The sequence below is a fragment of the Salvelinus alpinus genome, chromosome 22 (genome assembly GCF_045679555.1).
Source record: "Salvelinus alpinus chromosome 22, SLU_Salpinus.1, whole genome shotgun sequence".
NCBI classification, from domain to species: domain Eukaryota; kingdom Metazoa; phylum Chordata; class Actinopteri; order Salmoniformes; family Salmonidae; genus Salvelinus; species Salvelinus alpinus.
This window is the reverse complement of record NC_092107.1, coordinates 49,498,163-49,516,282: the sequence shown is the minus strand read 5'-3', so window position 1 is coordinate 49,516,282 and position 18,120 is coordinate 49,498,163. Positions and strand designations below refer to the sequence as shown.

The 18,120-nt window shown below is 48.0% G+C and overlaps 1 protein-coding gene across 4 annotated transcripts in view; it reads right to left on the bottom strand.

Moving 5' to 3' along the window:
- Positions 1 to 18,120, bottom strand: part of LOC139549590 (tyrosine-protein kinase receptor UFO) — a 106,937-nt gene that overhangs the window by 67,225 nt on the left and 21,592 nt on the right. For all 4 annotated transcript variants that reach the window (XR_011669916.1, XM_071360233.1, XM_071360235.1 and 1 more), the window contains one exon: positions 3,933 to 4,125. Coding sequence is in view for 3 of the 4 variants with exons in the window: in XM_071360233.1 (XP_071216334.1) it covers positions 3,933 to 4,125 (193 nt within the window). In the remaining variant the exon portion in view is untranslated. The remainder of the gene's footprint in view (positions 1 to 3,932; positions 4,126 to 18,120) is intronic.

Below are 18,120 nucleotides of genomic sequence, written 5' to 3'. Positions count from 1 at the left end.
GAAGACTCATATTCACTCTGGAAGACTCATATTCACTCTGAAAGACTCATATACACTCTGAAAAACTCATATACACTCTGAAAGACTCATATACACTCTGAAAGACTCATATTCACTCTGAAAGACTCATATACACTCTGAAAGACTCATATACACTCTGAAAGACTCATATTCACTCTGTAAGACTCATATTCACTCTGAAAGACTTATATTCACTCTGAAAGACTCATATTCACTCTGAAAGACTCATATTCACTCTGGAAGACTCATATTCACTCTGAAAGACTCATATTCACTCTGGAAGACTCATATTCACTCTGAAAGACTCATATTCACTCTGGAAGACTCATATTCACTCTGGAAGACTCATATTCACTCTGGAAGACTCATATTCACTCTGAAAGACTCATATTCACTCTGAAAGACTCATATTCACTCTGAAAGACTCATATTCACTCTGGAAGACTCATATTCACTCTGGAAGACTCATATTCACTCTGGAAGACTCATATTCACTCTGAAAGACTCATATACACTCTGAAAGACTCATATACACTCTGAAAGACTCATATTCACTCTGGAAGACTCATATTCACTCTGTAAGACTCATATTCACTCTGTAAGACTTATATTCACTCTGAAAGACTCATATTCACTCTGAAAGACTCATATTCACTCTGAAAGACTCATATTCACTCTGAAAGACTCATATTCACTCTGGAAGAAGACAAGTGCAGAGTGACCTGACAAAACATCAACAATATTGTCCATCTCAGAGCGGAGATTTCACATCCCATCACACGGTGTGAGACAGAGAGTCAAACTCAGCATATTTCTAACGGCAATGAAGATTACAACGGCAAAAAAAAAGGGGGAAATTGTATTTTCCTCTGCCTCAAAACCCACTTCTCTGTTCTCCATTCCTCTAATCCTTCTCTGTTCTCCATTCCCCCCCCCCTCATCTTCTCTTACTTCTGCCTCCATGGATTGTTTATCAGAAATGTCATTAAGAAATGCTGCTTCACTGTAAGCAACTTCACATTGGAAAACCCCTCCATTTCTCTCATGCCATATCTCTCTGCGTAATGTTCCCTATCCATTTATTTGTTGTTTTACTCCCTTCATTCCTTCCGCCCCTGGATGCAGGCAGCATAAACTAGCATGGAAAATCCTGTGAGTTCAATCGCCAACACAGTAGGAGCAGCGCACTCTCTCTCTCTCTCTCTTTACCTCCTCCTCCCCTCCTGTTTCTCCCCTCTCTCCCTCCATAGTTTACATTGTAATACACTGTTATAAACTCAGGGAGGTGCAGTGTCTGTCTTGTCATTGTCATTGTCAGTAAACACAGACCCAGGTTGAGGGGGCATAGGGCTGGGTGAGCACTTCAGTCTCTCTGCTGTGACCTGACTCACACACACACACACACACACACACACACACACACACACACACACACACACACACACACACACACACACACACACACACACACACACACACACACACACACACACACACACACACACACACAATTTTCTATGCCTTGATGAACATACCAGCCCTGACCAGCCAGGCACAGTTGACCCAGAAAGAGGGAGAAAGAGAGAGAGAGAGAGACGGGGAGAGACAGAGACACAGAGAGAGAGAGAGAGAGAGAGAGAGAGAGAGGTAGAGAGAGAGAGAGGTAGAGAGAGACAGAGAGAGAGAGAGAGAGAGAGAGAGAGAGAGAGAGAGAGAGAGAGAGAGGGGAGGGGGGGAGACAGAGACAGAGAGAGAGAAAAATAGAGGGAAAGGGAGAGAGAGAGAAGATAAAGGGAGTGAGAGAAGAGAGAGAGTGTGTGAGAGAGAGAGAGAGTGTGTGAGAGAGAGAGAGCAAATGTCCCAGTGAGGGCTGAGACACAACCTCTACAATATCAGGAGACCATCCCCATTAGTTTTAAAGCTGGTATGTTACACTGTTTCACAGACCAGTAAGACAGTATCGATTCTGTACACAGCAGCGGCAGGAGGAGGTTTGGACTTGTTCCGGGAAGGGTGCAATTGCGTCTGCAATTCAGGGCGTTCCTGCATGTGGGCAATCCTCCTGCATCTGCAGGAACCCCTCTTTACACTTCTATGGGTCAAATTAATAAGCTAGGACAGGCAGGAGGCGTAATGCACCGTGACGTTGGATGTCAACCCCCGATAAGGAAGTGCGGTAGCTAGCGAGCCGTAAACAGTGTCCTTCGTCCCCGCATGCCAGACACAGTTCTATGGACAACGGCGACGACAGGTGTTTGACAGGCGGGAGCGAGCAACTAGTTAACTAACAAGCAACTAGTTAACTAACACACGGTGTCCCTAACTAGCAACAAACTAGTTAACTAACATATGGTGTCAATAACTAGCAACAAACTAGTTAACTAACATATGGTGTCCCTAACTAGCAAGCAACTAGTTAACTAACACACAGTGTCCCTAACTAGCAAGCAACTAGTCAACTAACACATGGTGTCCCTAACTAGCAAGCAACTAGTTAACTAACATTGGTGTCCCTAACTAGCACGCAACTAGTTAACTAACATACGGTGTCCCTAACTAGCAAGCTAGCTAGTTAACTAACATATGGTGTCTCTAACTAGCAAGCAACTAGTTAACTAACACATGGTGTCCCTAACTAGCAAGATAGCTAGTTAACTAACACATGGTGTCAGTAACTAGCAAGTTAGATAGTTAACTAATACATGGTGTCCATAACTAGAAAGCAACTAGTTTACTAACACACAGTGTCCCTAACTAGCAAGCAACTAGTTAACTAATATATGGTGTCCCTAACTAGCAAGCTAGCTAGTTAACTAACACATGGTGTCAGTAACTAGCAAGCTAGCTAGTTAACTAACACATGGTGTCAGTAACTAGCAAGCTAGCTAGTTAACTAACACATGGTGTTGCTAGCTAGAAAGCTAGCTAGTTAACTAATACATTGTGTCCCTAACTAGCAACAAACTAGTTAACTAACACATGGTGTCCCTAACTAGCAAAGCTAGCTAGTTAACTAACACACGATGCCCCTAACTAGCAAGCAACTAGTTAACTAACACATGGTGTCCCTAACTAGCAAAGCTAGCGAGTTAACTAACACATGGTGTCCCTAACTAGCAAAACTAGCTAGTTAACTAACACATGGTGTCCCTAACTAGCAAAGCTAGCTAGTTAACTAACACATGGCGTCCCTAACTAGCAAAGCTAGCTAGTTAACTAACACATAGTGTCGCTAACTAGCAAGCTAGCTAGTTAACTAACACATGGTGTCGCTAACTGGAAAGCTAGTTGGTTAACTAACACATGGTGTCGCTAACTGGAAAGCTAGCTAGTTAACTAACACATAGTGTCACTAACTAGCAAGCTAGCTAGTTAACTAACACATGGTGTCCCTAACTAGCAAAACTAGCTAGTTAACTAACACATGGCGTCCCTAACTAGCAAAGCTAGCTAGTTAACTAACACACAGGGTCCCCCATCCTCACACCTGCGGTGCTCGGTGTAGGCGGGGGTGACCGGTAGAGTCCTTCACCCCGTCTGTCAAGCACGGTTTTCTCCGGCACACAGCGGGTGGGAGGCAGGGGCGACACCGTCTACGAGCTAACTAGCAAGCTAGGACACGGTGTCGTTAACAAGTTAGCTAACACATGGTGTCGCCCCAGCCTCCCGCCTGCTGCTAGCGGGAGGCTGGGGCGACCTGTCGACAGTGTCCTTCACACTGTTTTCCTGCAGTTTTGTTAACGACGGTGAGGGCAGGTGTTCGGCAGGCGGGAGCGAATTAAACTGTCTACCGCTCCCGCTAGCTAGCAAGGAGGACTCTGGGACGACCCACATTTAGAAGAGTCACAAGCATGAAGATGTGGTGCTGGACGGGGGGGGGGTGGTGGGGGTCATGAGGGGTGTGGTCCTACCTCCTTCTGCGGTGTGTAGTGTGGCCCAGTGTGACCAATCTGACACCCCCTGGGTGGTGTGGCAGGCCAGCCTCACTGCGTAGCCACTATTCGGCTCCAGATCCCCGATCAGGTGGCTGGCTGGTGGGATGTTGACATTCTGGTTGTGGATCATGTGATCCAGCCCACCGACGTCCTCGCCTGAACGCTTGACCTAACGAGGGGATGACAACGTTTTACAATTACATTATAACAAAATAATAATCTAAGAGTCCTCTCCTGAACGCTTAGTCCGGGACATAGAGAGATAGTCTGGCTAAGTTAGTGTCTGTATGACATGGGATGGTGAGATAGGAATGTTACAACGTTGCTACGACAACAGAACTACCTAACAGTCTGCGCTTGATGAAGTCTAATATGAGACTCTATGCATCTCTGATGTAAAACAGAACTCCTTTTATCCATTCGGCTAAACAACATACAAGATAGGATAGATACAGTTTATGTTCCAAAGCATGCAGCTTCCCTCATCAGTATAGCTTGTCAGTTTCCCTCATCAGTATAGGTGGTCAGTTTCCCTCATCAGTATAGGTGGTCAGTTTCCCTCATCAGTATAGTATAGGTGACCAGTTTCCCTCATCAGTATAGTATAGCTGGTCAGTTTCCCTCATCAGTATAGTATAGGTGGTCAGTTTCCCTCATCAGTATAGGTGGTCAGTTTCCCTCATCAGTATAGTATAGGTGTCCAGTTTCCCTCATCAGTATAGTATAGGTGGTCAGTTTCCCTCATCGGTATAGTATAGGTGGTCAGTTTCCCTCATCAGTATAGTATAGGTGGTCAGTTTCCATCATCAGTATAGTATAGGTGGTCAGTTTCCCTCATCAGTATAGTATAGGTGGTCAGTTTCCCTCATCAGTATAGTATAGGTGGTCAGTTTCCCTCATCCGTATAGTATAGGTTGCCAGTTGCCCTCATCCGTATAGTATAGGTCGCCAGTTTCCCTCATCAGTATAGTATAGGTGGTCAGTTTCCCTCATCAGTATAATAGGATTTTTGTTTTAGATTCCGTCTCTCATAGTTGAAGTGTACCTATGATAAAAATTACAGACCTCTACATGCTTTGTAAGTAGGAAAACCTGCAAAATCGGCAGTGTATCAAATACTTGTTCTCCCCACTGTAGGTGGTCAGTTTCCCTCATCAGTATAGTATAGGTGGCCAGTTTCCCTCATCCGTATAGTATAGGTGGCCAGTTTCCCTCATCAGTATAGTATAGGTGGTCAGTTTCCCTCATCAGTATAATATAGGTGGTCAGTTTCCCTCATCAGTATAGTATAGGTGGTCAGTTTCCCTCATCAGTATAGTATAGGTGGTCAGTTTCCCTCATCAGTATAGTATAAGTGGTCAGTTTCCCTCATCAGTATAGTTTAGAAACATGAGTTTCAGTTTCTCCTTAAAGGGAAGTCATATGTCACTCTCCCTCTTCACATCACCAGAGAACAGCTTTCACCATGACCCCTAACCCCATCTTTCACCATGACCCCTAACCCCATCTTTCACCATGACCCCTAACCCCATCTTTCACCATGACCCCTAACCCCATCTTTCACCATGACCCCTAACCCCATCTTTCACCATGACCCCTAACCCCATCTTTCACCATGACCCCTAACCTCATCTTTCACCATGACCCCTAACCCCATCTTTCACCATGACCCCTAACCCCATTTTTCACCATGACCCCTAAACCCATCTTTCACCATGACCCCTAACCCCATCTTCCACCATGACCCCTAACCCATCTTTCACCACGACCCCTAACCCCATTTTTCACCATGACCCCTAACCCCATTTTTCACCATGACCCCTAAACCCATCTTTCACCATGACCCCTAACCCCATTTTTCACCATGACCCCTAACCCCATCTTTCACCATGACCCCTAACCCCATCTTTCACCATGACCCCTAACCCCATCTTTCACCATGACCCCTAACCTCATCTTTCACCATGACCCCTAACCCATCTTTCACCATGACCCCTAACCCCATTTTTCACCATGACCCCTAACCCCATCTTTCACCACGACCCCTAACCCCATCTTTCACCACGACCCCTAACCCCATCTTTCACCACGACCCCTAACCCCATCTTTCACCACGGCCTCCTAACCCCATCTTTCACCACGACCCCTAACCCCATCTTTCACCACGACCCCTAACCCCATCTTCCACCACGACCCCTAACCCCATCTTTCACCATGACCCCTAACCCCATCTTTCACCATGACCCCTAACCCCATCTTTCACCATGACCCCTAACCCCATCTTTCACCATGACCCCTAACCCCATCTTTCACCATGACCCCTAACCCCATTTTTCACCATGACCCCTAAACCCATCTTTCACCATGACCCCTAACCCCATTTTTCACCATGACCCCTAACCCCATCTTTCACCATGACCCCTAACCCCATCTTTCACCATGACCCCTAACCCCATCTTTCACCATGACCCCTAACCTCATCTTTCACCATGACCCCTAACCCCATCTTTCACCATGACCCCTAACCCCATTTTTCACCATGACCCCTAACCCATCTTTCACCATGACCCCTAACCCCATCTTCCACCACGACCCCTAACCCCATTTTTCACCATGACCCCTAACCCCATTTTTCACCATGACCCCTAACCCATCTTTCACCATGACCCCTAACCCCATTTTTCACCATGACCCCTAACCTCATCTTTCACCATGACCCCTAACCCCATCTTTCACCATGACCCCTAACCCCATTTTTCACCATGACCCCTAACCCATCTTTCACCATGACCCCTAACCCATCTTTCACCATGACCCCTAACCCCATTTTTCACCATGACCCCTAACCCCATCTTTCACCACGACCCCTAACCCCATCTTTCACCACGACCCCTAACCCCATCTTTCACCACGACCCCTAACCCCATCTTTCACCACGACCTCCTAACCCCATCTTTCACCACGACCCCTAACCCCATCTTTCACCACGACCTCCTAACCCCATCTTCCACCACGACCCCTAACCCCATCTTTCACCATGACCCCTAACCCCATCTTTCACCATGACCCCTAACCCCATCTTCCACCATGACCCCTAACCCCATCTTTCACCACGACCCCTAACCCCATCTTCCACCACGACCCCTAACCCCATCTTTCACCACGACCCCTAACCCCATCTTTCACCACGACCCCTAACCCCATCTTTCACCACGACCTCCTAACCCCATCTTTCACCACGACCCCTAACCCCATCTTTCACCACGACCCCTAACCCCATCTTCCACCACGACCCCTAACCCCATCTTTCACCATGACCCCTAACCCCATCTTTCACCATGACCCCTAACCCCATCTTCCACCATGACCCCTAACCCCATCTTTCACCACGACCCCTAACCCCATCTTCCACCACGACCCCTAACCCCATCTTTCACCATGACCCCTAACCCCATCTTTCACCATGACCCCTAAACCCATCTTCCACCACGACCCCTAACCCCATCTTTCACCATGACCCCTAACCCCATCTTTCACCATGACCCCTAACCCATCTTTCACCATGACCCCTAACCCCATCTTTCACCATGACCCCTAACCCCATTTTTCACCATGACCCCTAACCCATCTTTCACCATGACCCCTAACCCCATTTTTCACCATGACCCCTAACCCATCTTTCACCATGACCCCTAACCCCATTTTTCACCACGACCCCTAACCCCATCTTTCACCACGACCCCTAACCCCATCTTTCACCACGACCCCTAACCCCATCTTTCACCACGACCCCTAACCCCATCTTTCACCACGACCCCTAACCCCATCTTTCACCACGACCTCCTAACCCCATCTTTCACCACGACCCCTCACCCCATCTTTCACCACGACCTCCTAACCCCATCTTTCACCACGACCCCTAACCCCATCTTTCACCACGTCCCCTAACCCCATCTTCCACCACGACCCCTAACCCCATCTTCCACCATGACCCCTAACCCCATCTTTCACCATGACCCCTAACCCCATCTTTCACCATGACCCCTAACCCCATCTTTCACCATGACCCCTAACCCCATTTTTCACCATGACCCCTAACCCATCTTTCACCATGACCCCTAACCCCATTTTTCACCATGACCCCTAACCCATCTTTCACCATGACCCCTAACCCCATTTTTCACCATGACCCCTAACCCCATTTTTCACCACGACCCCTAACCCCATCTTTCACCACGACCCCTAACCCCATCTTTCACCACGACCCCTAACCCCATCTTTCACCACGACCCCTAACCCCATCTTTCACCACGACCCCTAACCCCATCTTTCACCACGACCTCCTAACCCCATCTTTCACCACGACCCCTAACCCCATCTTTCACCACGACCTCCTAACCCCATCTTTCACCACGACCCCTAACCCCATCTTTCACCACGTCCCCTAACCCCATCTTCCACCATGACCCCTAACCCCATCTTTCACCAGGACCCCTAACCCCATCTTTCACCATGACCCCTAACCCCATCTTTCACCACGACCCCTAACCCCATCTTTCACCACGACCTCCTAACCCCATCTTCCACCATGACCCCTAACCCCATCTTTCACCATGACCCCTAAACCCATCTTCCACCACGACCCCTAACCCCATCTTTCACCACGACCCCTAACCCCATCTTTCACTACGACCCCTAACCCCATCTTCCACCATGACCCCTAACCCCATCTTTCACCATGACCCCTAACCCCATCTTTCACCATGACCCCTAACCCCATCTTTCACCATGACCCCTAACCCCATCTTCCACCATGACCCCTAACCCCATCTTCCACCATGACCCCTAACCCCATCTTTCACCATGACCCCTAACCCCATCTTTCACCATGACCCCTAACCCCATCTTTCACCATGACCCCTAACCCCATCTTCCACCATGACCCCTAACCCCATCTTTCACCATGACCCCTAACCCCATCTTTCACCATGACCCCTAAACCCATCTTCCACCACGACCCCTAACCCCATCTTTCACCACGACCCCTAACCCCATCTTTCACCACGACCCCTAACCCCATCTTTCACCACGACCCCTAACCCCATCTTTCACTACGACCCCTAACCCCATCTTTCACCATGACCCCTAACCCCATCTTTCACCATGACCCCTAAACCCATCTTCCACCACGACCCCTAACCCCATCTTTCACCACGACCCCTAACCCAGACAGGTGCTTCAGAAAGCCACATCATTAGTTTAATGCTGACTGGTCTGGTTCAACATCACAGAGAGAACATTATAATGTGCTGCCTCGACACAGCTACTCTAGTAAACACTTTTAACACGGGACCACACAGCAGGAGTCACTAAGAGTGGAACCACACAGCAGGAATCACTAAGAGTGGAACCACACAGCAGGAGACGAGAGCACTGTTATTAAGATCTACATCCCAGTCTGGACTGTTGTTGTGTTGGGGTGGTGTTGTTGTGTTGGGGTGGTGTTGTTGTGGTGGGGTGGTGTTGTTGGGGTGGTGTTGTTGTGGTGGGGTGGTGTTGTTGTGGTGGGGTGGTGTTGTTGGGGTGGTGTTGTTGTGGTGGGGTGGTGTTGTTGTGTTGGGTGGTGTTGTTGTGGTTTGTTGTGGTGTGTTGTATTTGGGTGTTGTTGTGTTGTGGTGTGTTGTGTTATGTTCTGGTGTGTTGTGTTGGGGTGGTGTTTTGGTGTTGTGTGTTGTGTTTTGTTGGGGTGGAGTTGTTGTGGTGTGTTGTGTTGTGTTGTGGTATGGTGTGTTGTGGTGTGTTGTGGTATGGTGTGTTGTGTTGTGGTTGTGGTGTGTTGTGGTATGGTATGGTGTGTTGTGGTGTGTTGTGTTTTGTTTGGGTGGAGTTGTTGTGGTGTATTGCTGTGGGTTGTTGTGGTGGTGTGGTGTGTTGTGGTGTGTTGTGGTATGGTGTGTTGTGTTGTGTTTGGGTGGTGTTGTTGGGGTGGTGTTGTGTGTTGTGGTGTGTTGTGGTGTGTTGTTGTGTGTTGTGGTGTTGGGGTGGCGGTATTGTGTGGTGTGGTGTGTTGTGTTGGGGTGGCGGTATTGTGTGGTGTGGTGTGTTGTGTGTTGTGGTGTGTTGTTGTGTTGTGGTGTGTTGTGGTGTGGGGGTGGCGGTATTGTGTGGTGTGGTGTGTTGTGTTGGGGTGGCGGTATTGTGTGGTGTGGTGTGGTGTGTTGTGTGTTGTGGTGTGTTGTTGTGGTGTGTTGTGGTGTGGTGTGTTGTGTTGTGGTGGTGTTGTTGTGGTGGGGTGGTGTTGTTGGGGTGGTGTTGTTGTGGTGGGGTGGTGTTGTTGTGGTGGGGTGGTGTTGTTGGGGTGGTGTTGTTGTGGTGGGGTGGTGTTGTTGTGTTGGGTGGTGTTGTTGTGGTTTGTTGTGGTGTGTTGTATTTGGGTGTTGTTGTGTTGTGGTGTGTTGTGTTATGTTCTGGTGTGTTGTGTTGGGGTGGTGTTTTGGTGTTTTGTGTTGTGTTTTGTTGGGGTGGAGTTGTTGTGGTGTGTTGTGTTGTGGTATGGTGTGTTGTGGTGTGTTGTGGTATGGTGTGTTGTGTTGTGGTGTGGTGTGTTGTGGTGTGTTGTGGTATGGTATGGTGTGTTGTGGTGTGTTGTGTTTTGTTTGGGTGGAGTTGTTGTGGTGTATTGCTGTGGGTTGTTGTGGTGGTGTGGTGTGTTGTGGTGTGTTGTGGTATGGTGTGTTGTGTTGTGTTTGGGTGGTGTTGTTGGGGTGGTGTTGTGTGTTGTGGTGTGTTGTGGTGTGTTGTTGTGTGTTGTGGTGTTGGGGTGGCGGTATTGTGTGGTGTGGTGTGTTGTGTTGGGGTGGCGGTATTGTGTGGTGTGGTGTGTTGTGTGTTGTGGTGTGTTGTGGTGTGGGGGTGGCGGTATTGTGTGGTGTGGTGTGTTGTGTTGGGGTGGCGGTATTGTGTGGTGTGGTGTGGTGTGTTGTGTGTTGTGGTGTGTTGTTGTGGTGTGTTGTGGTGTGGTGTGTTGCGGTGTGTTGTGGCGTGGTATGTTGTGGTGCTCATTACAGCAAAAAGCTACTGGAGGTAGAGAGGCTGAAGGCTACAGGGTGGGATTGGTGGTTCCTCTAATATCAACACTAACACAAATGTGTGAATGGAAAGATAATAAATGGAACTCAACACTGAGTCACTGAGAGTGGAACTCAACAACACTGAGTCACTAAGAGTGGAACTCAACAACACCGAGTCACTAAGAGTGGAACTCAACAACACCGGGTCACTGAGAGTGGAACTCAACAACACTGAGTTACTGAGAGTGGAACTCAACAACACTGAGTCACTAAGAGTGGAACTCAACAACACTGAGTCACTAAGAGTGGAACTCAACAACACTGAGTCACTAAGAGTGGAACTCAACAACACTGAGTCACTAAGAGTGGAACTCAACAACACTGAGTCACTGAGAGTGGAACTCAACAACACTGAGTCACTAAGAGTGGAACTCAACAACACCGAGTCACTGAGAGTGGAACTCAACAACACTGAGTCACTGAGAGTGGAACTCAACAACACTGAGTCACTAAGAGTGGAACTCAACAACACTGAGTCACTAAGAGTGGAACTCAACAACACTGGGTCACTGAGAGTGGAACTCAACAACACTGGGCCACAGAGTGGAACTCAACAACACTGGGTCACTGAGAGTGGAACTCAACAACACTGGGTCACTGAGAGTGGAACTCAACAACACCGAGTCACTGAGAGTGGAACTCAACAACACCGAGTCACTGAGAGTGGAACTCAACAGCACTGAGTCGCTGAGAGTGGAACTCAACAACACTGAGTCACTGAGAGTGAAACTCAACAACACTGAGTCACTGAGAGTGGAACTCAACAACACTGAGTCACTGAGAGTGGAACTCCTCAGCACTGAGTCACTGAGAGTGGAACTCCTCAGCACTGAGTCACTGAGAGTGGAACTCAACAACACTGGGTCACTGAGAGTGGAACTCAACAACACCGAGTCACTGAGAGTGGAACTCAACAGCACTGAGTCACTAAGAGTGGAACTCAACAACACTGAGTCACTAAGAGTGGAACTCAACAACACTGAGTCACTGAGAGTGGAACTCAACAACACTGAGTCACTGAGAGTGGAACTCAACAACACTGAGTCACTGAGAGTGGAACTCAACAACACTGAGTCACTGAGAGTGGAACTCAACAACACTGAGTCACTGAGAGTGGAACTCAACAACACTGAGTCACTAAGAGTGGAACTCAACAACACTGAGTCACTGAGAGTGTGTGTGAGTGAGGAGTTATGCCTGACTCACTGAACCAGAATTAGTCCTGTAAACAAACTGGTTAATCTAATGAACAACTCACTCCTGAGTCACACTGCTAGAGCTGGGGCTGTTATAGCCAGAGCATTCCTTGAGCATGGCTCACCTTCACCCCAGCCCAGCCCAGCTGATACCTGCTGCCCTCCCCTGTTTCCTTTCCTCTCCCCTCCCCTGTTTCCTTTCCTCTGGCTGGCTCTGGTCTCTGTCCTCTGGCTGGCTCTGGTCTCTGTCCTCTGGCTGGCTCTGGTTTCTGTCCTCTGGCTGGCTCTGGTTTCTGTCCTCTGGCTGGCTCTGGTCTCTGTCCTCTGGCTGGCTCTGGTCTCTGTCCTCTGGCTGGCTCTGGTCTCTGTCCTCTGGCCGGCTCTGGTCTCTGTCCTCTGGCCGGCTCTGGTCTCTGTCCTCTGGCCGGCTCTGGTCTCTGTCCTCTGGCCGGCTCTGGTCTCTGTCCTCTGGCCGGCTCTGGTCTCTGTCCTCTGGCCGGCGCTGGTCTCTGTCCTCTGGCCGGCTCTGGTCTCTGGTCTCTGGCCGGCTCTGGTCTCTGTCCTCTGGCCGGCTCTGGTCTCTGTCCTCTGGCCGGCTCTGGTCTCTGTCCTCTGGCCGGCTCTGGTCTCTGTCCTCTGGCCGGCTCTGGTCTCTGTCCTCTGGCCGGCTCTGGTCTCTGTCCTCTGGCCGGCTCTGGTCTCTGTCCTCTGGTCTCTGTCCTCTGGCTGGCTCTGGTCTCTGTCCTCTGGCTGGCTCTGGTTTCTGTCCTCTGGCCGGCTCTGGTCTCTGTCCTCTGGCCGGCTCTGGTCTCTGTCCTCTGGCTGGCTCTGGTCTCTGGTCTCTGTCCTCTGGCTGGCTCTGGTCTCTGTCCTCTGGCTGGCTCTGGTCTCTGGTCTCTGTCCTCTGCCTGGCTCTTGTCTCTGTCCTCTGGCCGGCTCTGGTCTCTCGTCTCTGTCCTCTGGCTGGCTCTGGTCTCTGTCCTCTGGCCGGCTCTGGTCTCTGGTCTCTGTCCTCTGGCTGGCTCTGGTCTCTGTCCTCTGGCTGGCTCTGGTCTCTGTCCTCTGCCTGGCTCTGGTCTCTGTCCTCTGGCTGGCTCTGGTCTCTGTCCTCTGGCTGGCTCTGGTCTCTGTCCTCTGGCTGGCTCTGGTCTCTGTTCTCTGGCTGGCTCTGGTCTCTGTCCTCTGGCCGGCTCTGGTCTCTGTCCTCTGGCTGGCTCTGGTCTCTTTCTGTCTTTCTTCTTTTTGTATCTATTCCAGTCAGTTTCTTTTTGTATCTATTCCAGTCAGTTTATTTTTGTATCTATTCCAGTCAGTTTTTCGCTCAGTCTCGCTCCATTCCTACTACAATAAAATCTTTAATTCCTCCAGCACTGTAGCCTTTTCAACCATTAAATTCATATTTCTCCCCATTCCTCCTTAGCCGGCCCCTTGGCTGTAAGCCCCTTGGCTGTAAGCCCATGGCATGGGGGATACGGGCCTGGAGGTGAGGGGGGGGTAGAGCAGCAGCATGGGGTGCAGGCAGAGGGGTGCAGCAAGAGTTGTTTTTATTAGAACCAGACATTTAGGGGTGGTGCTCTGTTCTATTCTGCTCTCTACTCTCTCTACTGCAACAGGAGAGAATGGTCCTCCACTATAATGGCCTTTGAGCGGTAGGACAGGGGAGGGAAGCAGGGAGCTACACGAAATTAGCACAGGAGGCCACTTTCCCAGTGAAATCTGATACCACTGCTACATGACGGAATGGAGGGAGGAGCGAGAGAGGGAGGGTGGAGGGAGTTAGGGAGGGAGGGAGTTAGGGAGGGAGAGAGGGAGGGAGGGAGGGTGGAGGTAGTTAGGGAGGGAGGAAGGGTGGAGGTAGTTAGGGAGGGAGGAGGGAGGGAGGGAGGAGGGAGGGAGTTAGGGAGGGAGGAGGGAGGGAGGGAGGGAGGAGGGTGGAGGTAGTTAGGGAGGGAGGGAGGGTGGAGTGAGTTAGGGAGGGAGTTAGGGAGGGAGGGAGTTAGGGAGGGAGGGTGGAGGGAGGGAGTTGGAAGTCGAGTTAGAGGAAGAAAAGCAGGCTCTTTTCTCTTTGAAGTCAGTTGAACAAGGACATGGTCACCAGGACTCAGACGTCTACTGAAAGACTACTGACAGACATCTACGGAAAGACTACAGACAGACTACTGACAGACTATAGATGACTACTGTCAGACTACATACAGACTACAAAAATACTACTGACATACAAAATATAGACCGACTACTGACAGACTACGATGGTCTACATACAGACTACTGACAGTCTACAGACAGACTAATAACAGAGAACTGACAGACTACTGACAGTCTACATACAGACTACAGACAGCCTACATACAGACTACAGACAAACCACTGACAGTCTACATACAGACTACTGACAGCCTACATACAGACTACAGATAAACCACTGACAGACTACACAGAGACTACTGACAGTCCACAGACAGACTACAGACTACTGAAAACCACAGACAGACTACAGACAGACTACTAACAAACGACTTACAAACTACTAACAAACTGCGGACAGTCTACAGACAGTCTACAGACAAATTACAGACATACTACAGACTGACTACTGACAAACTACAGACTACAGTCAGACTACTGACGGAGAGACTACAGACATACTACTGATAGATCACGGACAGTCCACAAACAGTCTACAGACAGACTACTGACAGTCTACAGACAATTTACAGACATACTACAGACATGACTACTGACAAACTACAGTCAGACTACTGACAGAGAGACTACAGACAGACTACAGATAGATCCCTGACAGACTACTAACAAACTACTGACAGACTACTAACAGACTACAGACAGACTACATACAGACTACATACAGACTACATACAGACTACATACAGACTACAGACAGACTACAGACAGACTACAGACATACTACTAACAGACTACAGACAGACTACTAACAGACTACTAACAGACTACAGACAGACTATTGACAGTCTACAGACATACTACAGACATACTACAGACATGACTACTGACAAACTACAGTCAGACTACTGACAGAGAGACTACAGACAGACTACAGATAGATCCCTGACAGACTACTAACAAACTACTGACAGACTACTAACAGACTACAGACAGACTACATACAGACTACATACAGACTACATACAGACTACAGACAGACTACAGACATACTACATACAGACTACTAACAAACTACTGACAGACTACTAACAGACTACATACAGACTACTAAAAGACTACAGACAGACTATTAACAGACTACAGACAGACTACAGACAGACTACATACAAACTACAGACAGACTACTGACAGACTACTAACAGACTACAGACAGACTATTAACAGACTACAGACAGACTACTAACAGACTACAGACAAACTACAGACAGACTACTAACAGACTACAGACAGACTACATACAGACTACAGACAGACTATTAACAGACTACAGACAGACTACAGACAGACTACATACAAACTACAGACAGACTACTGACAGACTACTAACAGACTACAGACAGACTATTAACAGACTACAGACAGACTACTAACAGACTACAGACAAACTACAGACAGACTACTAACAGACTACAGACAGACTACAGACATACTACTAACAGACTACATACAGACTACTAAAAGACTACAGACAGACTACAGACATACTACTAACAGACTACATACAGACTACTAAAAGACTACAGACGGACTATTAACAGACTACAGACAGACTACAGACAAACTACAGACAGACTACTGACAGACTACTAACAGACTACAGACAGACTATTAACAGACTACAGACAGATTAGCAGATTGATGTGTTTATTGACAGGGAGCTCAAACACTAGAGGGACATCTGCACTCTGCACAGTTTTGTCAACCGCACTGCGAAGTGTCGTGTTTCAATTTAAAAGTAAAAGTTATAGCGGTTACTTCATTTTTTCTATTTTTACAGTTTTCATATTTCTGCAGAATGGAATTTCCCTGTCTTGTCTTACCTGGGTTATGGGTAATAACCTGTATGGATGCAATGGATTATGGGTAATAACCTGTATGGTGCAATGGGTTATGGGTAATAACCTGTATGGATGCAATGGGTTATGGGTAATAACCTGCAGGGTGCAATGGGTTATGGGTAATAACCTGTATGGATGCAATGGATTATGGGTAATAACCTGTATGGTGCAATGGGTTATGGGTAATAACCTGTATGGATGCAATGGGTTATGGGTAATAACCTGCAGGTGCAATGGGTTATGGGTAATAACCTGTATGGATGCAATGGGTTATGGGTAATAACCTGTATGGCGCAATGGGTTATGGGTAATAACCTGTATGGTGCAATGGGTTATGGGTAATAACCTGTATGGTGCAATGGGTTATGGGTAATAACCGGTATGGTGCAATGGGTTATGGGTAATAACCTGCAGGGTGCAATGGGTTATGGGTAATAACCTGCAGGGTGCAATGGGTTATGGGTAATAACCTGTATGGATGCAATGGGTTATGGGTAATAACCTGTATGGTGCAACGGGTTATGGGTAATAACCTGTATGGTGCAATGGGTTATGGGTAATAACCTGTATGGTGCAATGGGTTATGGGTAATAACCTGTATGGTGCAATGGGTTATGGGTAATAACCTGTATGGTGCAATGGGTTATGGGTAAAAACCTGTATGGTGCAATGGGTTATGGGTAATAACCTGTATGGTGCAATGGGTTATGGGTAATAACCTGTATGGTGCAATGGGTTATGGGTAATAACCTGTATGGCGCAATGGATTATGGGTAACAACCTGTATGGTGCAATGGGTTATGGGTAATAACCTGTATGGTGCAATGGGTTAAGGGTAATAACCTGTATGGCGCAATGGGTTATGGGTAATAACCTGCAGGGTGCAATGGGTTAAGGGTAATAACCTGTATGGATGCAATGGGTTATGGGTAATAACCTGTATGGCGCAATGGGTTGTGGGTAATAACCTGTATGGCGCAATGGGTTATGGGTAATAACCTGTATGGATGCAATGGGTTATGGGTAATAACCTGTATGGATGCAATGGGTTATGGGTAATAACCTGTATGGTGCAATGGGTTATGGGTAATAACCTGCAGGGTGCAATGGGTTATGGGTAATAACCTGCAGGGTGCAATGGGTTATGGGTAATAACCTGCAGGGTGCAATGGGTTATGGGTAATAACCTGTATGGATGCAATGGGTTAAGGCTAATAACCTGTATGGTGCAATGGGTTATGGGTAATAACCTGTATGGTGCAATGGGTTATGGGTAATAACCTGTATGGTGCAATGGGTTATGGGTAATAACCTGTATGGATGCAATGGGTTATGGCTAATAACCTGTATGGTGCAATGGGTTATGGGTAATAACCTGTATGGTGCAATGGGTTATGGGTAATAACCTGTATGGTGCAATGGGTTATGGGTAATAACCTGTATGGTGCAATGGGTTATGGGTAATAACCTGTATGGTGCAATGGGTTATGGGTAATACCCTGTATGGTGCAATGGGTTATGGGTAATAACCTGTATGGTGCAATGGGTTATGGGTAATAACCTGTATGGTGCAATGGGTTATGGGTAATAACCTGTATGGATGCAACGGGTTATGGGTAATAACCTGTATGGTGCAACGGGTTATGGGTAATAACCTGTATGGTGCAATGGGTTATGGGTAATAACCTGTATGGATGCAATGGGTTATGGGTAATAACCTGCAGGGTGCAATGGGTTATGGGTAATAACCTGTATGGCGCAATGGGTTAAGGGTAATAACCTGTATGGTGCA